The sequence below is a fragment of the Brachionichthys hirsutus genome, chromosome 11, assembly GCF_040956055.1.
Source record: "Brachionichthys hirsutus isolate HB-005 chromosome 11, CSIRO-AGI_Bhir_v1, whole genome shotgun sequence".
NCBI lineage: Eukaryota > Metazoa > Chordata > Actinopteri > Lophiiformes > Brachionichthyidae > Brachionichthys > Brachionichthys hirsutus.
The window spans coordinates 7,412,110-7,430,221 of NC_090907.1; the positions used below are offsets into that span (position 1 = coordinate 7,412,110).

General features: G+C 42.5%; 2 protein-coding genes across 2 annotated transcripts; both read right to left on the reverse strand.

Annotated features, from left to right (window-relative positions):
* Window positions 1-1,033: 1,033 nt before the first annotated feature.
* Window positions 1,034-6,332, reverse strand: LOC137901722 (multidrug and toxin extrusion protein 1-like). The gene is made up of 17 exons (XM_068745767.1): window positions 6,213-6,332; window positions 5,796-5,897; window positions 5,610-5,678; window positions 5,358-5,506; window positions 4,187-4,229; window positions 4,031-4,075; window positions 3,828-3,925; window positions 3,644-3,741; window positions 3,430-3,543; window positions 3,239-3,306; window positions 3,038-3,146; window positions 2,851-2,926; window positions 2,704-2,773; window positions 2,474-2,606; window positions 2,301-2,395; window positions 2,071-2,163; window positions 1,034-1,339 (listed from the first exon to the last, which is right to left on the reverse strand). Exons 1-17 carry the CDS (start codon window positions 6,321-6,323, stop codon window positions 1,034-1,036), a joined length of 1,779 nt encoding a protein of 592 aa, XP_068601868.1. The 5' UTR covers window positions 6,324-6,332.
* Window positions 6,333-9,792: 3,460 nt separating this feature from the next.
* LOC137901723 (multidrug and toxin extrusion protein 1-like) lies at window positions 9,793-15,084 on the reverse strand. The gene is made up of 17 exons (XM_068745768.1): window positions 14,965-15,084; window positions 14,548-14,649; window positions 14,291-14,359; window positions 14,038-14,186; window positions 12,961-13,003; window positions 12,805-12,849; window positions 12,602-12,699; window positions 12,418-12,515; window positions 12,204-12,317; window positions 12,014-12,081; window positions 11,813-11,921; window positions 11,626-11,701; window positions 11,479-11,548; window positions 11,249-11,381; window positions 11,076-11,170; window positions 10,846-10,938; window positions 9,793-10,098 (listed from the first exon to the last, which is right to left on the reverse strand). Exons 1-17 carry the CDS (start codon window positions 15,073-15,075, stop codon window positions 9,793-9,795), a joined length of 1,779 nt encoding a protein of 592 aa, XP_068601869.1. The 5' UTR covers window positions 15,076-15,084.
* Between the last annotated feature and the right edge of the window lie 3,028 nt (window positions 15,085-18,112).

The following is an 18,112-nucleotide window of genomic DNA, read 5'->3' on the forward strand; positions in this document are numbered from 1 at the left end:
ACGAGCCAACTAGAGAAGGCACATTCATGGGAAATGAAGGTGGTCCTGTGGTCAGAAGAGGGAAGAAAGATCCTCCTCATATAATTTATAGTCCCATGGGAAGAGGGGTGTGAACAGGCCTTTGAAAGGAAGAACGCAAAATACCAAGACCTGCATGAATGTCGGGAGAAGGGATGGCAGACAAGGCTGTTCCTGGTCGAGGTAGGCTGTCGAGGATTCCCTGCCCAGTCAGCATGGCGAGTGCTCACAGCCGTGGGAAGAGTCGAAAGACAGCAGCCTGCAGGATGGGGGAGGCAGCTGAAAAAGTCTCTTGCTGGTTCTGGAACAGGAGAGAGGAGTTAAGATGGAAGCCAGGAGAAGGAGATGGGCAGTGACTTGACCACCACTGCAGACCCACAACTGTTAGGGTGTTGTAGTTAAGGGTCGAAACACCTGATGAACGGTGGGTACCACCTGACAACATCAAGTCCTCCTGGCCAAGGCTACAGTCACTTAAGGTGAATTTTCTCGCCGTTATTATTGACCCCTGTCCACCAATAAATAAAGCTTCTCAAGGCATTCCTGTGTTATCAAAGTCACATAAATAGGATGGAAAAACAGTATAGAATACACAGCTACCGCAAGAACAGGGGCATAAAAACCACTCGATACAAAAATGTTCAGTGCACACAAAACTGTTTTTATGGAATAAAACAGAACATTCATGTTTCTACCATTTTAACGACAAGTCTTTTATAAGTTATCATCCTTAATTTATAGACGTATGTGATTGCCTTTATAAAGACTGTACAACTGTTCTCTTCAGCAAAAGATTGAGCAAGCAAACTTCAAACGCAGGTCAACATAGCATTCATGCAAAAAAAAAAAAGAGAACTTAAAAGCATCAATGATCAAACAGTAAATTAATATCTCAAAATAATAGCTCAATCATTCACCCATACACTCTGTAATTGTTATAACATGCTCAGTAAAGGATTAATCACGAATAGTCATGGGAACTGGATTCAATGTTTGATGACACTGATTCTCAAGGTCATGTAGATTTATCGATCGGGGCCAACACAGTGGCTAAAACGTGATCAGCAGTAGATGTGGTATTGATCCAGTCCAAAGTAAAGTTGGCTTTTGAAGTCAGAGCTTCTGGTAGGGGCACGAGGAAGTGCACACTTACACCCACAGCTAAAAGTGCAACAGCCACAAGCAAAGTGAAGCCTCGTCTGATGATGAGCTGCATGGTGGAGAGATGGTTGTTCTTTGGCTGACTGACGCAACCTCCAGCCTGCATCTTCCTGTTCCTTTCATCAAGCTCTGTGCTCATAGACACGTGGTCATCCGCTTGCTGGTAGGAAAAAGTAGAGCCTGATGTGTTTATTGTTTTTCAGAGAGCAAACATGGGAAAGCTTCATGATAAATGATCAGAAGTGTGAGCTCCTCAAATGAAAACGGAATTCTGGTATTAAAATTGGAATGTATTTGTACACCCATGCTTTATAATAAGTACAACAAGTATATTGTACCATAACTGCAAATGTGCCTTTCAAAAAATAACAGCTGAAAGTTGTTGTTTTTGCTATGCAATCTCACTGAGAGTACCGGTATTTGTTATATATTTTACGATGTTAAAAACCAGTTACACAATGATAGGAGCACACAAGCCGGTTGAGGTGGTGGTGATCAGCAACACCGGGAGGAGAGCGAAGGGTTTTTGTGTAAGAGCACTGGCGTTGTGGTTGGTACAGGTCAAACAGAAAGAATATTATTTTTTTTAATGTCTAAGACAGAAAGACCTTTTCAAGAATGCTGTTAAGTCACTGAGAATATCGAGCGGAGCAAAATCAGACTCATCACTTGTCAGACTTTGATAAGTGAACCCCCCCCCCCCCCCCTTTTTTTTTCCAGCCAGCTTCACAGTTTGAGGTAACCCCACTGGACAAATTCCAAAAATCTACCAATAACCCTTTTAACATCCTCGTGGACACTCTAAACAGAAGACAGTTGAGTTGAATGAGAGCAGTGGGAAGAAAATTATGGCATTAAGGTTGTTGGTGTCAAAAATAACAGACCGCTTACAATCCCATTACTCACCGTCTGGTCAGCGGTGTTGGTACCCACAGCGCCATCTAATAACGCCATGTGTGGTGATTTCTGAGCTCGTTTCACAGCCTGCAAACAAACAAATAGACAAACTTAACAGCCAAATTGTCTTTGTTTCTTCACCCACACGTAACATTTGACAAATTGCACTGTAAATCAAGAAAGCAGGGGTTCTGATTCTGGTTATAGATTAGCCATTAGCCAACCTCTGCTGTTATGTTCTTCCAGTTCAGCTTGAAGATAACAATGGTAAAGAAGATGGATTGACAGATGCCAGCCACGAGGAGGCCCAGCCAAAATCCTGTGGGGGGGCGAAGCAAAGTCAAGACACAGCAGGTCTCACGTAGAATGGCAAAAAGGTCACTCAATGGGTTTTTACCTATAATTCCTATTTTGATGACAAAAATAAAAGTAACAACCAGTGAAAGTCCTATGCCGTAGTATCCAATGAGATTAGCCACAGCTGGTATCTTCTGTTTGCCCGTGCCCATGAAGATGCCCCCACAAACACACTAATGGGGGGGGAAGAAATGTAATATTTCAAATCGGGATTTAGAACTGGGCTGCAGAGAGATTTTGATCTGCACACAAACAGCTCACTAGACTTACCAAGAGAGCTTCAAAAATCTGAAGGACACAGTAAACCTTCAGAATATGGGAGACCAGACCTATGATCTTCCTGCAATTATCATAAAGGTTATGTCTTTGTGTATAGTATACAGTTAGTGAAACGTGCATAAGGCGGCAGGGACTCACGCATCAGAAGTGAAGATGAAGCCAATGACATCTTTACAAGAGGCGAGCACGATACCTACAAGGAGAGCAAAGCCAACTGCAAGAGAGAGGAGCAGTGAAATCTGTCAAACAGCAGGAAGCAATGAAGAAGTGAAACATGAAATGCAGATGGATTCATCAATGTACTCAATATCAGAATACAGCTGACCTGCTAGAGAGAGGGCCACCTTGCTGGTGAGGAGCCCCCCAGCAGTGTTCCCTGCACCAAGAGCATTACCCACTCGGGCACATGTTGCTGCATGAATTGCAGTAGGAATCTAATGTGGAAAGATTCGAAGACAAATTGGCTGCTAAATTTAAATATGTTTAGCCACACAGAAATCTTGATGTTGAGATTTGCAGGCAGTACCATGTAGATCATGTTACCTAACGTTGCAACAACATGCTGGGCTGCCAGGTCATCTTCACTCAGCATTCCTGACCATGAGAGGCAAAGAAGAGAAAGTGAGGATAGCTTGAAGCTTAGGTAACATAGTTCTGCCCTGATCATTAATCACATCCATACCAATGGACTCAAAGTGAAGATAAACATATGTTTACCTGCAAAGAATTCCCCAAACTCATAAAGCCACCACTCAAAGCATTTCATAAATACACAGGGAATGGCCAGTTTCATAAAGGCGCCCCACTCCTGCAGCGATTCTGAAGACCAACCTGAGGGGGGAGACAGAGTGTTGTTTATGTGGTCAGAAACAGCTGGCAGACTGACGTAGTGATGTGTGAAAGCTGAGGCTGTCATAATCAAAGTCCTCACCTGCCCATGTTGGTTTATGGAGCTTCTTCCACCAAATTACAATAAAGATAAAAGCACAGCTGTAAATCCTAGACAGACTATTGGCCGCTGCAGATCCACTGCAAGAAAACATAGTCAGGCGAGTAAGCAATGTCGCCTCACTTTATTAGAATACAAGAAAAGTTTATTCTGACAATGGGCCTACCGAACACCCAGATCCAGGCTGTAAATCAAAACGTAGTTAGTCACCAAATTTGCAATGTTCGCCATGGCAGCTGCAAACATTTGAGGCACTATAACACCCTGAGGACAGAAACACCAAACAAAATAAGAGAAATGCAATTATTATTAATTGAAACAAGATGATATGATAAAAATGCCAAATGTATGTGAAACTCATTGGTCCACCTGGTTCTGCAGATACGACATCTGAAGCTGGTGTAAAAACGTTGCCTGAAAGAAAAATAATAATTAACTGTGTTAAATTACAAAGAAGAATGTTCTCTCAGCAGCAGTGAAAAATATGACTGTTGGTTGGTGCATAAAGATGAGAGAACAGCTCACCGGTACAGCTGGAAGGAATGCTATTATATACAGCTTGGCGATTCTGAAATAAGATGCTGTGTTTAGATTGAGAACATTATAATTATAATAAGATCATTCACTTTTACTGCTATTCAAAAATCTACCAAGATGGGTTTACCTTCCAGCATTGAATATGTTGTATCTATAGACTTGGTGAACCTGAGAGCATGTGTTGCACATGACAGACTCAATAGAGACCATTTAATTCACATTTGGAATATAGATCCTATCTATAATGAATGATGATGATGAATATATTTATTAGAGAAAATGTTAGAGCAGTACAAGTACAGTCAAACACCCTCTATACGACGAGCCCTTGCAGTCTTGTTTCCGTTGAAAGTCCTTCGTACGTAATTCATCGACATTTAACCAATACCAGTAAAAATAAAAATAAATCACTCAATTGATGAAAAATAACAATAAATAAAAAAGGCACATAATATGTACAACGTAGATCGACAAAAAAATGGGGGAATCTGGGAATGGGGGCAAGGTATAGGGGAGGGGGATTGATCTGGAGAGAGTTGACTATCTCCGTTTCTGGCCTCCTGAAAGATGCATTTTCAGGGCTGTTTTGAAGGAGGCCATCGAGGTACATGTTTCGAGGGCAGGAGTCAAGCAGTTCCACCCTTGGGGGGCAGTATTGTCAAAGGAGGATTTACCCATGTTTGTCTTATAGGAGGGTGTAATCATGTTGTTGTTTGTGCTCCCTCTAGTGTTGTGGCTGTGGGTGTCACTAAATCTTTGGAGGTGTTTATTCAGGTATGCAGGGATGAGGGGACTGAGGGCAGAGCTGCATTGACTATTTTAAATGCCAATCCCATTTTGAGTTGTTTAACCCTGTCGTCTACCCTGAGCCATTTTAGGCAAGCAAAATGTCTAGGAAGATGGTGGGTCATGGGCCCCAGATTGAGAAGTCGGTGAATCAGTTTGTTTTGGGAATTTTGGAGCCTTGTTTTCAGGCACATTTTGATGTTGGAGTACCAGGAGGTGCTAGCATAGTCAAAAAGGGGCTGATCGAGGGCTCCAGAAAGCCCTGAGAGCACTTTTGTTGATGAAAGTAGACATTCTTCCCATTATTCGTCATTAGCATTCCTCACATTGGGAGTGGATAGGCGTAGGAGTTTTAACATGCATATTAAGTTACCTGACCACATCAGGGTCCTGGCCCAGGCATAATAGGATAGGTTCAGCATTAATGAGGAGGGCCCAGCAGGGCAGACAAAATATCATCAGGATGAAGATGCTGCGTTGAAGGATGGTCCCCACCCGCAGGAGGTTTTTGCCGCCAAATGTCTGCACAGCAACACGGAACGCATTAATGGTTTCAGGGGAGAAAGTGGTGAACAGTTGGCACGTGGTGTCCTTGAAAATTCCATAGTAAAATAATTTTCCAAACCTGAGATACCAAAGTATCACAAGCTGCCACCAGGCCATAACCTGTTGATGTGGTTGTAATATTTATGAACTGAAATAAAGATAAAACATGAATGAGTTTGCAGAATATGTCTGACTCATACCAGTAAATTTACTATACTAAATTATTGATTGATAAGCAGCAGGAGATGTACCGATGGCCACTTACAGCAAAAGCTAATCCGAAACCACCAATCACCTCATTTCCCAGACGTCCACAGAACATTGTAACCACAAACGGAAGCAGGTAACCGAGGAGTCGAGAGACCAGCTAGAGAGACAAACAGCAAATGCGGGGCATGTTGTACAGCTATCAGCTCAGTAAATGTAGTTTTGTAAATGATGAATAGAGGATGCAGTTCATTGGTATGATTTCTAGAAGCTTCTTTTAAGTTGCAGATTTTGTTCAGCCTCTTTTTGAAACCTGGCAAACTACTTTTGTTGACTGATTTCCAATTTCAGGAACCAGGTCAATGTTTTTACTAACATTTTCAACAAAATATTTTTAATCTTCGTTATAATGACGATCTCTGTAAGCACAATTCCTTTTTGACAAAGCTGTGTATGCAGCAGCGCTGATTCTTACCAGAGGCAATGTCATCCTCAGGATATGGTACAGTTCCTCTCTGATGGCTTGTGGCACCACGCGGCGTACCCACCTGCAGCAGAACAGTTTCACATTGGGCCCTTCTTCCATGTTGGCTGGATCTGTTCTAAGAGCAGGTCTTTCCACTGATGCTTCCGTCCCTTCTTTTCAAGCAAGGACAGAATTTATCGCAGTTGTACTTTGTAACAGTCCTAAATGTTAATGATTAATACCCTTAGCATAATTTTGAACATCTTAACGTATTATGTAAAAGTCTATCATGGTTCAGACATCCATCTATTTGATTTGTGTGGTTTTCTGAATGTATGCTCGTGTCATTTCCAGGTTAACTTCACTGTCAAACGGTTAAAATTTAGTTTGTGTTTCCCTGAATTCACTGAGCGAATAATTATGTAGCTGCCACTGCTGTAAGCACACTGAAGGACAATAGCTGCCCTCATTTGACCTCTGTCACACTATCATTCAGTATTACGATGATTTGGATGGGAGGCATGCATCTAATCCAGTGATTAAATGATCAAAACACACACACACACACACACAAAAGGTTAAAGTCTGACAGGTGTCAAAACAGGGGTCCAAGCGGTATACCCTATGAGGTATATAAGAAGTGTCGAATGCTCCGTCAGAGGTTGTGGAAGCTGTTCCGGAGGATCTGTAGAAAGTGCACAATCCCATCATGCTGGAAGAGGGCAGAGGGCTGCTTCGTGCCAGAGGAAGAGGACTCCTCAACCATTGACCAATTCAGAACTATTTAATTGCTTAGTGTAGAAGGCAAAATCTTTTTTTTTCTGTAGTGGCCAAGAGGATGACTGTGTACATGATGGAATATGGATACATTAATACTGCTATCCAGAAGATGAAATACCAGGATTTTCTGGATGTAGGCAACACATCGGTGTCCTCAGCCAGATGATGCGTGAGGCCAAATACGGCAAAGGCAACCTAACGGTCATCTGGCTGGATTTGGCCAATGCCTATGGCTAAATCCCCCATTCACTCATCCATAGACCATTGGACTCACTAGAGGGACTACCACATCCCTCAGCACATCAATGTAATGTTCACCAGCTACTTTGGCAGAATCCAGTTACGATTCAAGACTGCCCATTTTACAACTCAGTGGCAAAGCTTAGGAAAGGGTATCGTCACTGGTTGTACCATCATCCCCATCCTCTTCGTCATGGGAATGAACCTCCTAATAACAGCTGCGGAGAAAGAAGCCCTTGTCTAAAAATGGAGTCGGGCATCCGACAACCCCCAATAAGAGGTTACATGGATGAGCTTATCGTGACGACCACAACTCATGTAGAAGTGAGGTTGGTGTTAGCAGTTCTGGGCAACATGGCAACGTGGGCCAGACTGAAGTTCAAACCAAATAAATCCAGGAGTATGGTGATCAGGAATGGAAAACTGACCAACAGGTTCAAGCTGCATGTGCAAGAGTAAGTGATTCCATCGATCAAGGAGAACCCAATAAAGTGCCTGAGAAAGTGGTTTAATGACTCATTTACTGACAGGAACAACAACATCTCCAGTACAGAAAAGAAGACACAAGAGTGGTTGAGAAGGATTTAGAAATTAGGGCTCCTGGGCAATTTCAAAGCATGGCTCTATCAGCACGGACTGTTGCAGAGACTCATGTGGTTGTTAACTGTGTATGAGGTCCCGATGACATGTGTAGAATGAGTAGAAAGAAAGATCAACAAGTACCTCTGAAAGTGGTTTGGAATCCCCCCCAAGCTTCACTGCAGTAGGCCTCTATATAAAATCAGATCAGCTCCAACTTCCCCTGTCATCCATGGTTGAGGACTTCAAAGTTGTTAATGCAGAGTTGTAATGACATACAGAGACTCCCAGGATGAACAAGTCAGGCACACGGGTGTCATCACAAGATCAGAGCGCACGTGGGCAGCTGAGTCCTCCATTGCACAAGCTGAGAGCATGATCAAGATATGCAACATCATCTGGGCAATGCATAGGAAGACAGGGTCTTGCAACCTCCCAGTTTCCGGTGGAGGAATGCAGGACCCAGCGACAGAAGAGCGATGATTCAAGAGGAGGTACAGAACTTGGAGGGAGAAGATCAAGGGCAGTGGGGCTGGTGTCCCAAGGAGTTTGGACCAATGGGACATCCCCAAGGGGAAGATCACTTGGGCAGACTTATGGAGACTTGAACCATTCCGCATCTCTTTCCTGCTAAGATCTGTGTACGACACATTAACAATGCCGGCAAACTTGCTGGCATTGGTAATGATGATGGGGAATGAGGGAGGACCCATTGTGTAAGCTTTTTGGGGGGCTGGGCACAATGGCACACATTTTATCCGGGTGTAAAACAGCACTCGCCCAGGGAAGGTACAGATGGCACCATGACAAGGTGCTCGTTATTAAAGTATTCTGATTCTGATAGTACTCGCTGACATCTCTGAGCTGGAGAGAAAGAGGAAACACCAACCACTGAAGAAAACTACATTAATCCAGTTCATAAGGGAGGGAGAAAAACCACCAGCCACAGTAAAAACCATAACGAGCCAACTAGAGAAGGCACATTCATGGGAAATGAAGGTGGTCCTGTGGTCAGAAGAGGGAAGAAAGATCCTCCTCATATAATTTATAGTCCCATGGGAAGAGGGGTGTGAACAGGCCTTTGAAAGGAAGAACGCAAAATACCAAGACCTGCACGAATGTCGGGAGAAGGGATGGCAGACAAGGCTGTTCCTGGTCGAGGTAGGCTGTCGAGGATTCCCTGCCCAGTCAGCATGGCGAGTGCTCACAGCCGTGGGAAGAGTCGAAAGACAGCAGCCTGCAGGATGGGGGAGGCAGCTGAAAAAGTCTCTTGCTGGTTCTGGAACAGGAGAGAGGAGTTAAGATGGAAGCCAGGAGAAGGAGATGGGCAGTGACTTGACCACCACTGCAGACCCACAACTGTTAGGGTGTTGTAGTTAAGGGTCGAAACACCTGATGAACGGTGGGTACCACCTGACAACATCAAGTCCTCCTGGCCAAGGCTACAGTCACTTAAGGTGAATTTTCTCGCCATTATTGTTGACCCTTGTCCACCAATAAATAAACCTTCTCAAGGCATTCCTGTGTTATCAAAGTCATATAAATAGGATGGAAAAACCGTACAGAATACACAGCTACCGCAAGAACAGGGGCATAAAAACCACTCGATACAAAAATGTTCAGTGCACAAAACTGTTTTTATGGAATAAAACAGAACATTCATGTTTCTACCATTTTAACGACAAGTCTTTAATAAGTTATCATCCTTAATTTATAAATGTATGTGATTGCCTTTATGAAGACTGTACAACTGTTCTCTTCAGCAAAAGATTGAGCAAGCAAACTTCAAACGCAGGTCAACATAGCATTCATGCAAAAAAAAAAAGAGAACTTAAAAGCATCAATGATCAAACAGTAAATTAATATCTCAAAATAATAGCTCAATCATTCACCCATACACTCTGTCATTGTTATAACATGCTCAGTAAAGGATTAATCACGAATAGTCATGGGAACTGGATTCAATGTTTGATGACACTGATTCTCAAGGTCATGTAGATTTATCGATCGGGGCCAACACAGTGGCTAAAACGTGATCAGCAGTAGATGTGGTATTGATCCAGTCCAAAGTAAAGTTGGCTTTTGAAGTCAGAGCTTCTGGTAGGGGCACGAGGAAGTGCACACTTACACCCACAGCTAAAAGTGCAACAGCCACAAGCAAAGTGAAGCCTCGTCTGATGATGAGCTGCGTGGTGGAGAGATGGACGTTCTTCGGCTGACGGTCGCAACCTCCAGCCTGCATCTTCCTGTTCCTTTCATCACGCTCTGTGCTCATAGACACGTGGTCATCCGCTTGCTGGTCGGAAAAAGTAGAGCCTGATGTGTTTATTGTTTTTCAGAGAGCAAACATGGGAAAGCTTCATGATAAATGATCAGAAGTGTGAGCTCCTCAAATGAAAACGGAATTCTGGTATTAAAATTGGAATGTATTTGTACACCCATGCTTTATAATAAGTACAACAAGTATATTGTACCATAACTGCAAATGTGCCTTTCAAAATATAACAGCTGAAAGTTGTTGTTTTTGCTACGCAGTCTCACTGAGAGTACCGGTATTTGTTATATATTTTACGATGTAAAAAACCAGTTACACAATGACAGGAGCACACAAACCAGTTGAGGTGGTGGTTGATCAGCAACACCGGGAGGAGAGCGAAGGGTTTTTGTGTAAGAGCACTGGCGTTGTGAAACAGAAGGCTGGTACAGGTCAAACAGAAAGAATATATATTTTTAAATGTCTAAGACAGAAAGACCCCAGAATGGACCTTTTCAATAATGCTGTTAAGCCACTGAGAATATCGAGCGGAGCAAAATCAGACTCATCACTTGTCAGACTTTGATAATGTACCCCCCCCTCCCCCTTTTTTTCCAGCCAGCTTCACAGTTTGAGGTAATCCCACTGGACAAATTCCAAAAATCTACCAATAACCCTTTTAACATCCTCGTGGACACTCTAAACAGAAGACAGTTGAGTTGAATGAGAGCAGTGGGAAGAAAATTATGGCATTAAGGTTGTTGGTGTCAAAAATAACAGACCGCTTACAATCCCATTACTCACCGTCTGGTCAGCGGTGTTGGTACCCACAGCGCCATCTAATAACGGCATGTGTGGTGATTTCTGAGCTCGTTTCACAGCCTGCAAACAAACAAATAGACAAACTTAACAGCCAAATTGTCTTTGTTTCTTCACCCACACGTAACATTTGACAAATTGCACTGTAAATCAAGAAAGCAGGGGTTCTGATTCTGGTTATAGATTAGCCATTAGCCAACCTCTACTGTTATGTTCTTCCAGTTCAGCTTGTAGATAACAATGGTAAAGAAGATGGATTGACAGATGGCAGCCACGAGGAGGCCCAGCCAAAATCCTGTGGGGGGGCGAAGCAAAGTCAAGACACAGCAGGTCTCACGTAGAATGGCAAAAAGGTCACTCGATGCGTTTTTACCTATAATTCCTATTTTGATGACAAAAATAAATGTAACAATGATTGAAAGTCCTATGCCGTAGTATCCAATGAGATTAGCCACAGCTGGTATCTTCTGTTTGCCCGTGCCCATGAAGATGCCCCCACAAACACACTAATGGGGGGGGAAGAAATGTAATATTTCAAATAGGGATTTAGAACTGGGCTGCAAAGAGATTTTGATCTGCACACAAAAAGCTCACTAGACTTACCAAGAGAGCATCAAAAATCTGAAGGACACAGTAAACCTTCAGCATATGGGAGACCAGACCTATGATCTTCCTGCAATTATCATAAAGGTTATGTCTTTGTGTATAGTATACAGTTAGTGAAACGTGCATAAGGCTGCAGGGACTCACGCATCAGAAGTGAAGATGAAGCCAATGACATCTTTACAAGAGGCGAGCATGATACCTTCAAGGAGAGCAAAGCCAACTGCAAGAGAGAGGAGCAGTGAAATCTGTCAAACAGCAGGAAGCAATGAAGAAGTGAAACATGAAATGCAGATGGATTCATCAATGTACTCAATATCAGAATACAGCTGACCTGCTAGAGAGAGGGCCACCTTGCTGGTGAGGAGCCCCCCAGCAGTGTTCCCTGCACCAAGAGCATTACCCACTCGGGCACATGTTGCTGCATGAATTGCAGTAGGAATCTAATGTGGAAAGGTTCGAAGACAAATTGGCTGCTAAATTTAAATATGTTTAGTCACACAGTAATCTTGATGTTGGAATTTGCAGGTAGTACCATGTAGATCATGAAAGATAACATTATAACAACATGCTGGGCTGCCAGGTCATCTTCACTCAGCATTCCTGACCATGAGAGGCAAAGAAGAGAAAGTGAGGATAGCTTGAAGCTCAGGTAACATAGTTCTGCCCCGATCATTAATCACATCCATACCAATGGACTCAAAGTAAGATAAACATATGTTTACCTGCAAAGAATCCCCCCAACTCATAAAGCCACCACTCAAAGCATTTCATAAATACACAGGGAATGGCCAGTTTCATATAGGCGCCCCACTCCTGCAGTGATTCTGAAGACCAACCTGAGGGGGGAGACAGAGTGTTGTTTATGTAATCAGAAACAGCTGGCAGACTGACGTAGTGATGTGTGAAAGCTGAGGCTGTCACAATCAAAGTCCTCACCTGCCCATGTTGGTTTATGGAGCTTCTTCCACCAAATTACAATAAAGATAAAAGCACAGCTGTAAATCCTAGACAGACTATTGGCCGCTGCAGATCCACTGCAAGAAAACATAGTCAGACGAGTAAGCAATGTCGCCTCACTTTATTAGAATACAAGAAAAGTTTATTCTGACAATGGGCCTACCGAACACCCAGATCCAGGCTGTAAATCAAAACGTAGTTAGTCACCAAATTTGCAATGTTCGCCATGGCAGCTGCAAACATTTGAGGCATTGTAACACCCTGAGGACAGAAACAACAAACAAAATAAGAGAAATGCAATTATTATTAATTGAAACAAGATGATATGATAAAAATGCCAAATGTATGTGAAACTCATTGGTCCACCTGGTTCTGCAGATAGGACATCTGAAGCTGGTGTAGATACATTGCCTGAAAGAAAAATAATAATTAACTGTGTTAAATTACAAAGAAGAATGTTCTCTCGGCAGCAGTGAAAGATATGACTGTTGGTTGGTGCATAAAGATGAGAGAACAGCTCACCGGTACAGCTGGAAGGAATGCTATTATATACAGCTTGGCGATTCTGAAATAAGATGCTGTGTTTAGATTGAGAACATTATAATTATAATAAGATCATTCACTTTCACTGCTATTCAAATATCTACCAAGATGGGTTTACCTTCCAGCATTGAATATGTTGTATCTATAGACTTGGTGAACCTGAGAGCATGTGTTGCACATGACAGACTCAATAGAGACCATTTAATTCACATTTGGAATATAGATCCTATCTATAATGAATGATGATGATGAATATATTTATTAGAGAAAATGTTAGAGCAGTACAAGTACAGTCAAACAGTAGTATGCATTGTAATTTAGACAGTAACTATATATTATTAAAAAAGACACATAATATGTACAACGTAGGTCGACAAAAAAAGGGGGGAATCTGGGATTGGGGGCAAGGTACAGGGGAGGGGGATTGATCTGGAGAGAGTTGACTATCTCCGTTTCTGGCTTCCTGAAAGGGTCATTTTCAGGGCTGTTTTGAAAAGAGTTGCATGTTTTGAGGGCAGGGGTCAAGCAGTTCCACCCTTGGGTGGCAGTATTATAAAAATATTATCTACCCATGTTTGTCTTAAAGGAGGGTGTAATCATGTTGTTGTTTGTGCTCGCTCTAGTATTGTGGCTGTGGGTGTCACTATAAATCTTTGGAGGTGTTTATTCAGGTATGCAGGGATGAGGGGACTGAGGGCAGAGCAGCATTGACTATTTTAAATGCCAATCCCATTTTGAGTTGTTTAACCCTGTCTTCTACCCTGAGCCATTTTAGGCAAGCAAAATGTCTAGGAAGATGGTGGGTCATGGGCCCCAGATTGAGAAGTTGGTGAATCAGTTTGTTTTGGAAATTTTGGAGCCTTGTTTTCAGGCACATTTTGATGTTGGAGTACCAGGAGGTGCTAGCATAGTCAAAAAGGGGCTGATCGAGGGCTCCAGAAAGTCCTGAGAGCACTTTTGTTGATGAAAGTAGACATTCTTACCATTATGCGTCATTAGCATTCCTCACATTGGGAGTGGATAGGCGTAGGAGTTTTAACATGCATATTTAGTTACCTGACCACATCAGGGTCCTGGCCCAGGCATAATAGGATAGGTTCAGCATTAATGAGGAGGGCCCAGCAGGGCAGACAAAATATCATCAGGATGAAGACGCCACGTTGAAGGATCGTCCCCACCTGCAGGAGGTTTTTGCCGCCAAATGTCTGCACAGCAACACGGAACGCATTAATGGTTTCAGGGGAGAAAGTGGTGAACAGTTGGCACGTGGTGTCCTTGAAAATTCCATAGTAAAAATAATTTTCCAAACCTGAGATACCAAAGTATCACAAGCTGCCACCAGGCCATAACCTGTTGATGTGGTTGTAATATTTATGAACTGAAATAAAGATAAAACATGAATGAGTTTGCAGAATATTTCTGACTCATGCCAGTAAATTTACTATATCAATCAATAATTTAGTTTGCAAGAGAATAATTTAAGTTGTCAGAGTGGGTTGGTGAATTTGTTTTTCCTTTAAATGACATCTCCTGCTGCTTGTCACCGATGTACCGATGGCCACTTACAGCAGAAGCTAATCCGAAACCACCCATCACCCCATTTCCCAGACGTCCACAGAACATTGTAACCACAAACGGAAGCAGGTAACCGAGGAGTCGAGAGACCAGCTAGAGAGACAAACAGCAAATGCAGGGCATGTTGTACAGCTATCAGCTCAGTAAATGTAGTTTTGTAAATGATGAATAGAGGATGCAGTTCATTGGTATGATTTCTAGAAGCTTCTTTTAAGTTGCAGATTTTGTTCAGCCTCTTTTTGAAACCTGGCAAACTACTTTTGTTGACCGATTTCCAATTACAGGAACCAGATCAATGTTTTTACTGACATTTTCAACAAAATATTTTTAATCTTCGTTATAATGACGATCTCTGTAAGCACAATTCCTTTTTGACAAAGCTGTGTATGCAGCAGCGCTGATTCTTACCAGAGGCAACGTCATCCTCAGGATTTGGTACAGTTCCTCTCTGATGGCTTGTGGGACCACGCGGCGTACCCACCTGCAGCAGAACAGTTTCACATTGGGCCCTTCTTCCATGTTGGCTGGATCTGTTCTAAGAGCAGGTCTTTCCACTGATGCTTCCGTCCCTTCTTTTCAAGCAAGGACAGAATTTACCACGGTTGTACTTCAAGGATTGCAACAGTCCAAATGTTAATGATTAATACCCTTAAAGTCACTTGACAAAACACATTTCTGGCTTGGCACTGCTGAAACTAGCAGACAATAATTTGCATCATGTTAAACATCTTAACGTATTACGTAAAAGTGTAACATGGTTCAGACATCCTCTGTCACTCTTTGATTTGTTTGTTTTTCTGAATGTATGCTCGTGTCATTTTCAGATTAACTTCACATTCAAACAGTTAAAATTCAGTTTGTGTTTCCCTGAATTCACTGAGTGAATAGTGTGCACACCACGCGACGATAGCTGTCTTTATTTGACCTCTGTCAGTCAGTATTACGAGGATTTGGATGGCTCAGATGCATGCATCTGATTCAGTGATTAAATGATCAAAACACACACTCAAAGGTAAAAGTCTGATAAGTGTCAAAACAAGGGCGGGTCTAGTGTCAGACCTTTTTTTGTTTTTTGTTTGTTGTTGTAACTGTGTGAAGTAGGCAGGCGGCAAAAAATTGTGGAAGAGAAATTTCATCATTTCATCATTCGTGTAGCACTGTGGACTTTATAGAAACCGAGGACCAATCCCTGGGCTCCTACCAGCAGCTATACAGAGGAGGCAAGGATCACAGACCAATGGGTGGAAATGAAATGCTGGCATGGTTTTCTTTTTTTTCAAAAGACAAGATAAACCTTATTGATCCCACAAGGGAGAAATTAAATTGCTGCAGCAGCAAAATATTGTCATGAAGGACTGAGATCTGGACCCACAATGCAGACAAAAGATGAAATGGCTGTTAGTAAAAAAACAAAATGGTTTATTAACTGAAAGTTGGAGTGGCTGGGTCTTGGGAGGTGTCCAGAGGTTAACCAGGCGAGTCGGCAGAACGGAGCGAGGCTGGGTCAGGTGGAGTCACGGCAAAAAACATGAATGCGTAGGCAAGCAGACAATCTGAGCTGTGAACTGGGCCGGTGTTCCATCCAGAGTGGAGTGAAGGTGGCTTGATTGCTGATGGCTGGCAGGTGTGCCGGTGAGTGGTGACTCCGGCTCCGCCCAGCTCCAGACCAACACACACCAAGGGGAGAAAAACAAAAGCAAACAAACACTAGGATCCTGGGAAAAGGTTGTAGTACAATAAAGTACTGTATTACAATACTACTACCGTCACACTTCTGATGAAGCTGGCAGATGGAACCCAGAAGCACAACGGGTGGTATGTTTTGATGCATGCAATACATAGCACACACTGTATCTCTGGCTCCATTTGGAGTTGCAATATTGGCATATTAAGACAAACAATCAATCGCAGCAGGAAGGAAGGCAAGTAAGACAAGTGAAATGAGTTTCATCACCTCTTTCAAGAAGGGTAAAAAGGACAAAAGACAGGGCATGAAAAGGAAAATAAAGCAGTAAACAATAAATAAAAAATTGTAATCAGCTTTTTAAAATGTCCAATCAATTGATTGTGTCAGGCAGAAGTTTATGAGAACATGAATAATAATTGCCTGCAGCAACTGTGAATTGATAAGAATGCACGGTTGCTACGATTATCCCGTTTCCACAGCGGGACTGCTTCGTGTTTTCCCCTTTTTCAAAGACTCATCTCTTGAAATCAGGAATTTGTTTTCAATGATCCTGTACTGGACAGCTAGAACCCTCATATTTATTGACTTCTGGAGATGACTAAATTCACATAAGCTATTTTATACTCATTAATTATCTTAGATAATGCTCCCTTCATTGTGAGTATTAAAATTAATTTTAATAAGCATTTCCAACACCGGGGAGATATTTTGCAGATGATACCATTAATGCCTTTATTTTATCCTATGGTATACAAATACATTGCAATAAACAAAGAAATTCAAGTATTCATTATTATGGGAATCCTTATATTTGTGTGGTCAAATAATTACTCTGCATGTTCAAATAAATGTCCTTATTTCAAGTTGTACCAGCTAACAACTATATTTTTTTGGATATCGTCAAAATACAGTCACTCCAACCCTAATTGACTGAAACTGTGGCTGCTGCAGGCAGAGGGTGACCTCATTAAAACCGCACAAGTGGAATGCCTTTTATTGCACTCTTGCAGTAATTATTACGAATAAAATAAGTGAAGCATATTGTTAGTCCACCAAACCAAACCAAGCCTTTCAAATTGTTTCTCAGATCTGGACCCCACTGGTGTGGTATAGGTTTAATGTCCATCAGCACTGTATTTATTAACATTTATTCAATTCAATGTAATTATTAAGCACAAGAGCTGGTGTGTGTTTAACACCACTGATCTTGAACCGGCAGGTCCGAAAACCAAGTCCCTACGGATTGCGCTACTACTGAGTGGCTGGACCATGGAGCCAAATATATGAATGAGTTGGCCTCTTAACTTCTATAATGAATCCTGAGACAGCTCCTCTCTCCTACGTTGAAAAAGAAACCGCAAGACAAAAATGCTGATACCTCTGAGAGGCAAAGGTATTCCACTCAGCTCTGCCATTCAGATGTCTCGTCTGTTCATCCTTACATTCTTCGCCTTTCTCTTTCGGCTTGTCCAGTAAGGGGTCACCACAGAAAATCAACCTTCTCCACTTCACCCTGTCCTTTGCATCGTCCTCCCCAACACCAGCCACTCTCATGTCCTCCCTCACTACATCCATGTATCTTCTCCTGGGTCGACCTCTAGCCCTGTTCCCTGGCAGTTCCATCCTCAGCAATATACCGATATCGTCCCTGTCTCTCCTCTGGACATGTCCAAACCATCAAAGTCTGTCCTGCTATTTTGAAGAGCTGAGGCCATCTCCATCCATCTGACGCTGCTCCACCATTTACACCAGCTCCAGTTCTTCCCCACCAGAGAGATGACATTTCAGTCATTCTGTATAACCCGAGAGAGGTGTCAAAGGTTCCCTGTCACCGATTCGCTGGAAATTACTGTTTGTCTGTTGCCTTAC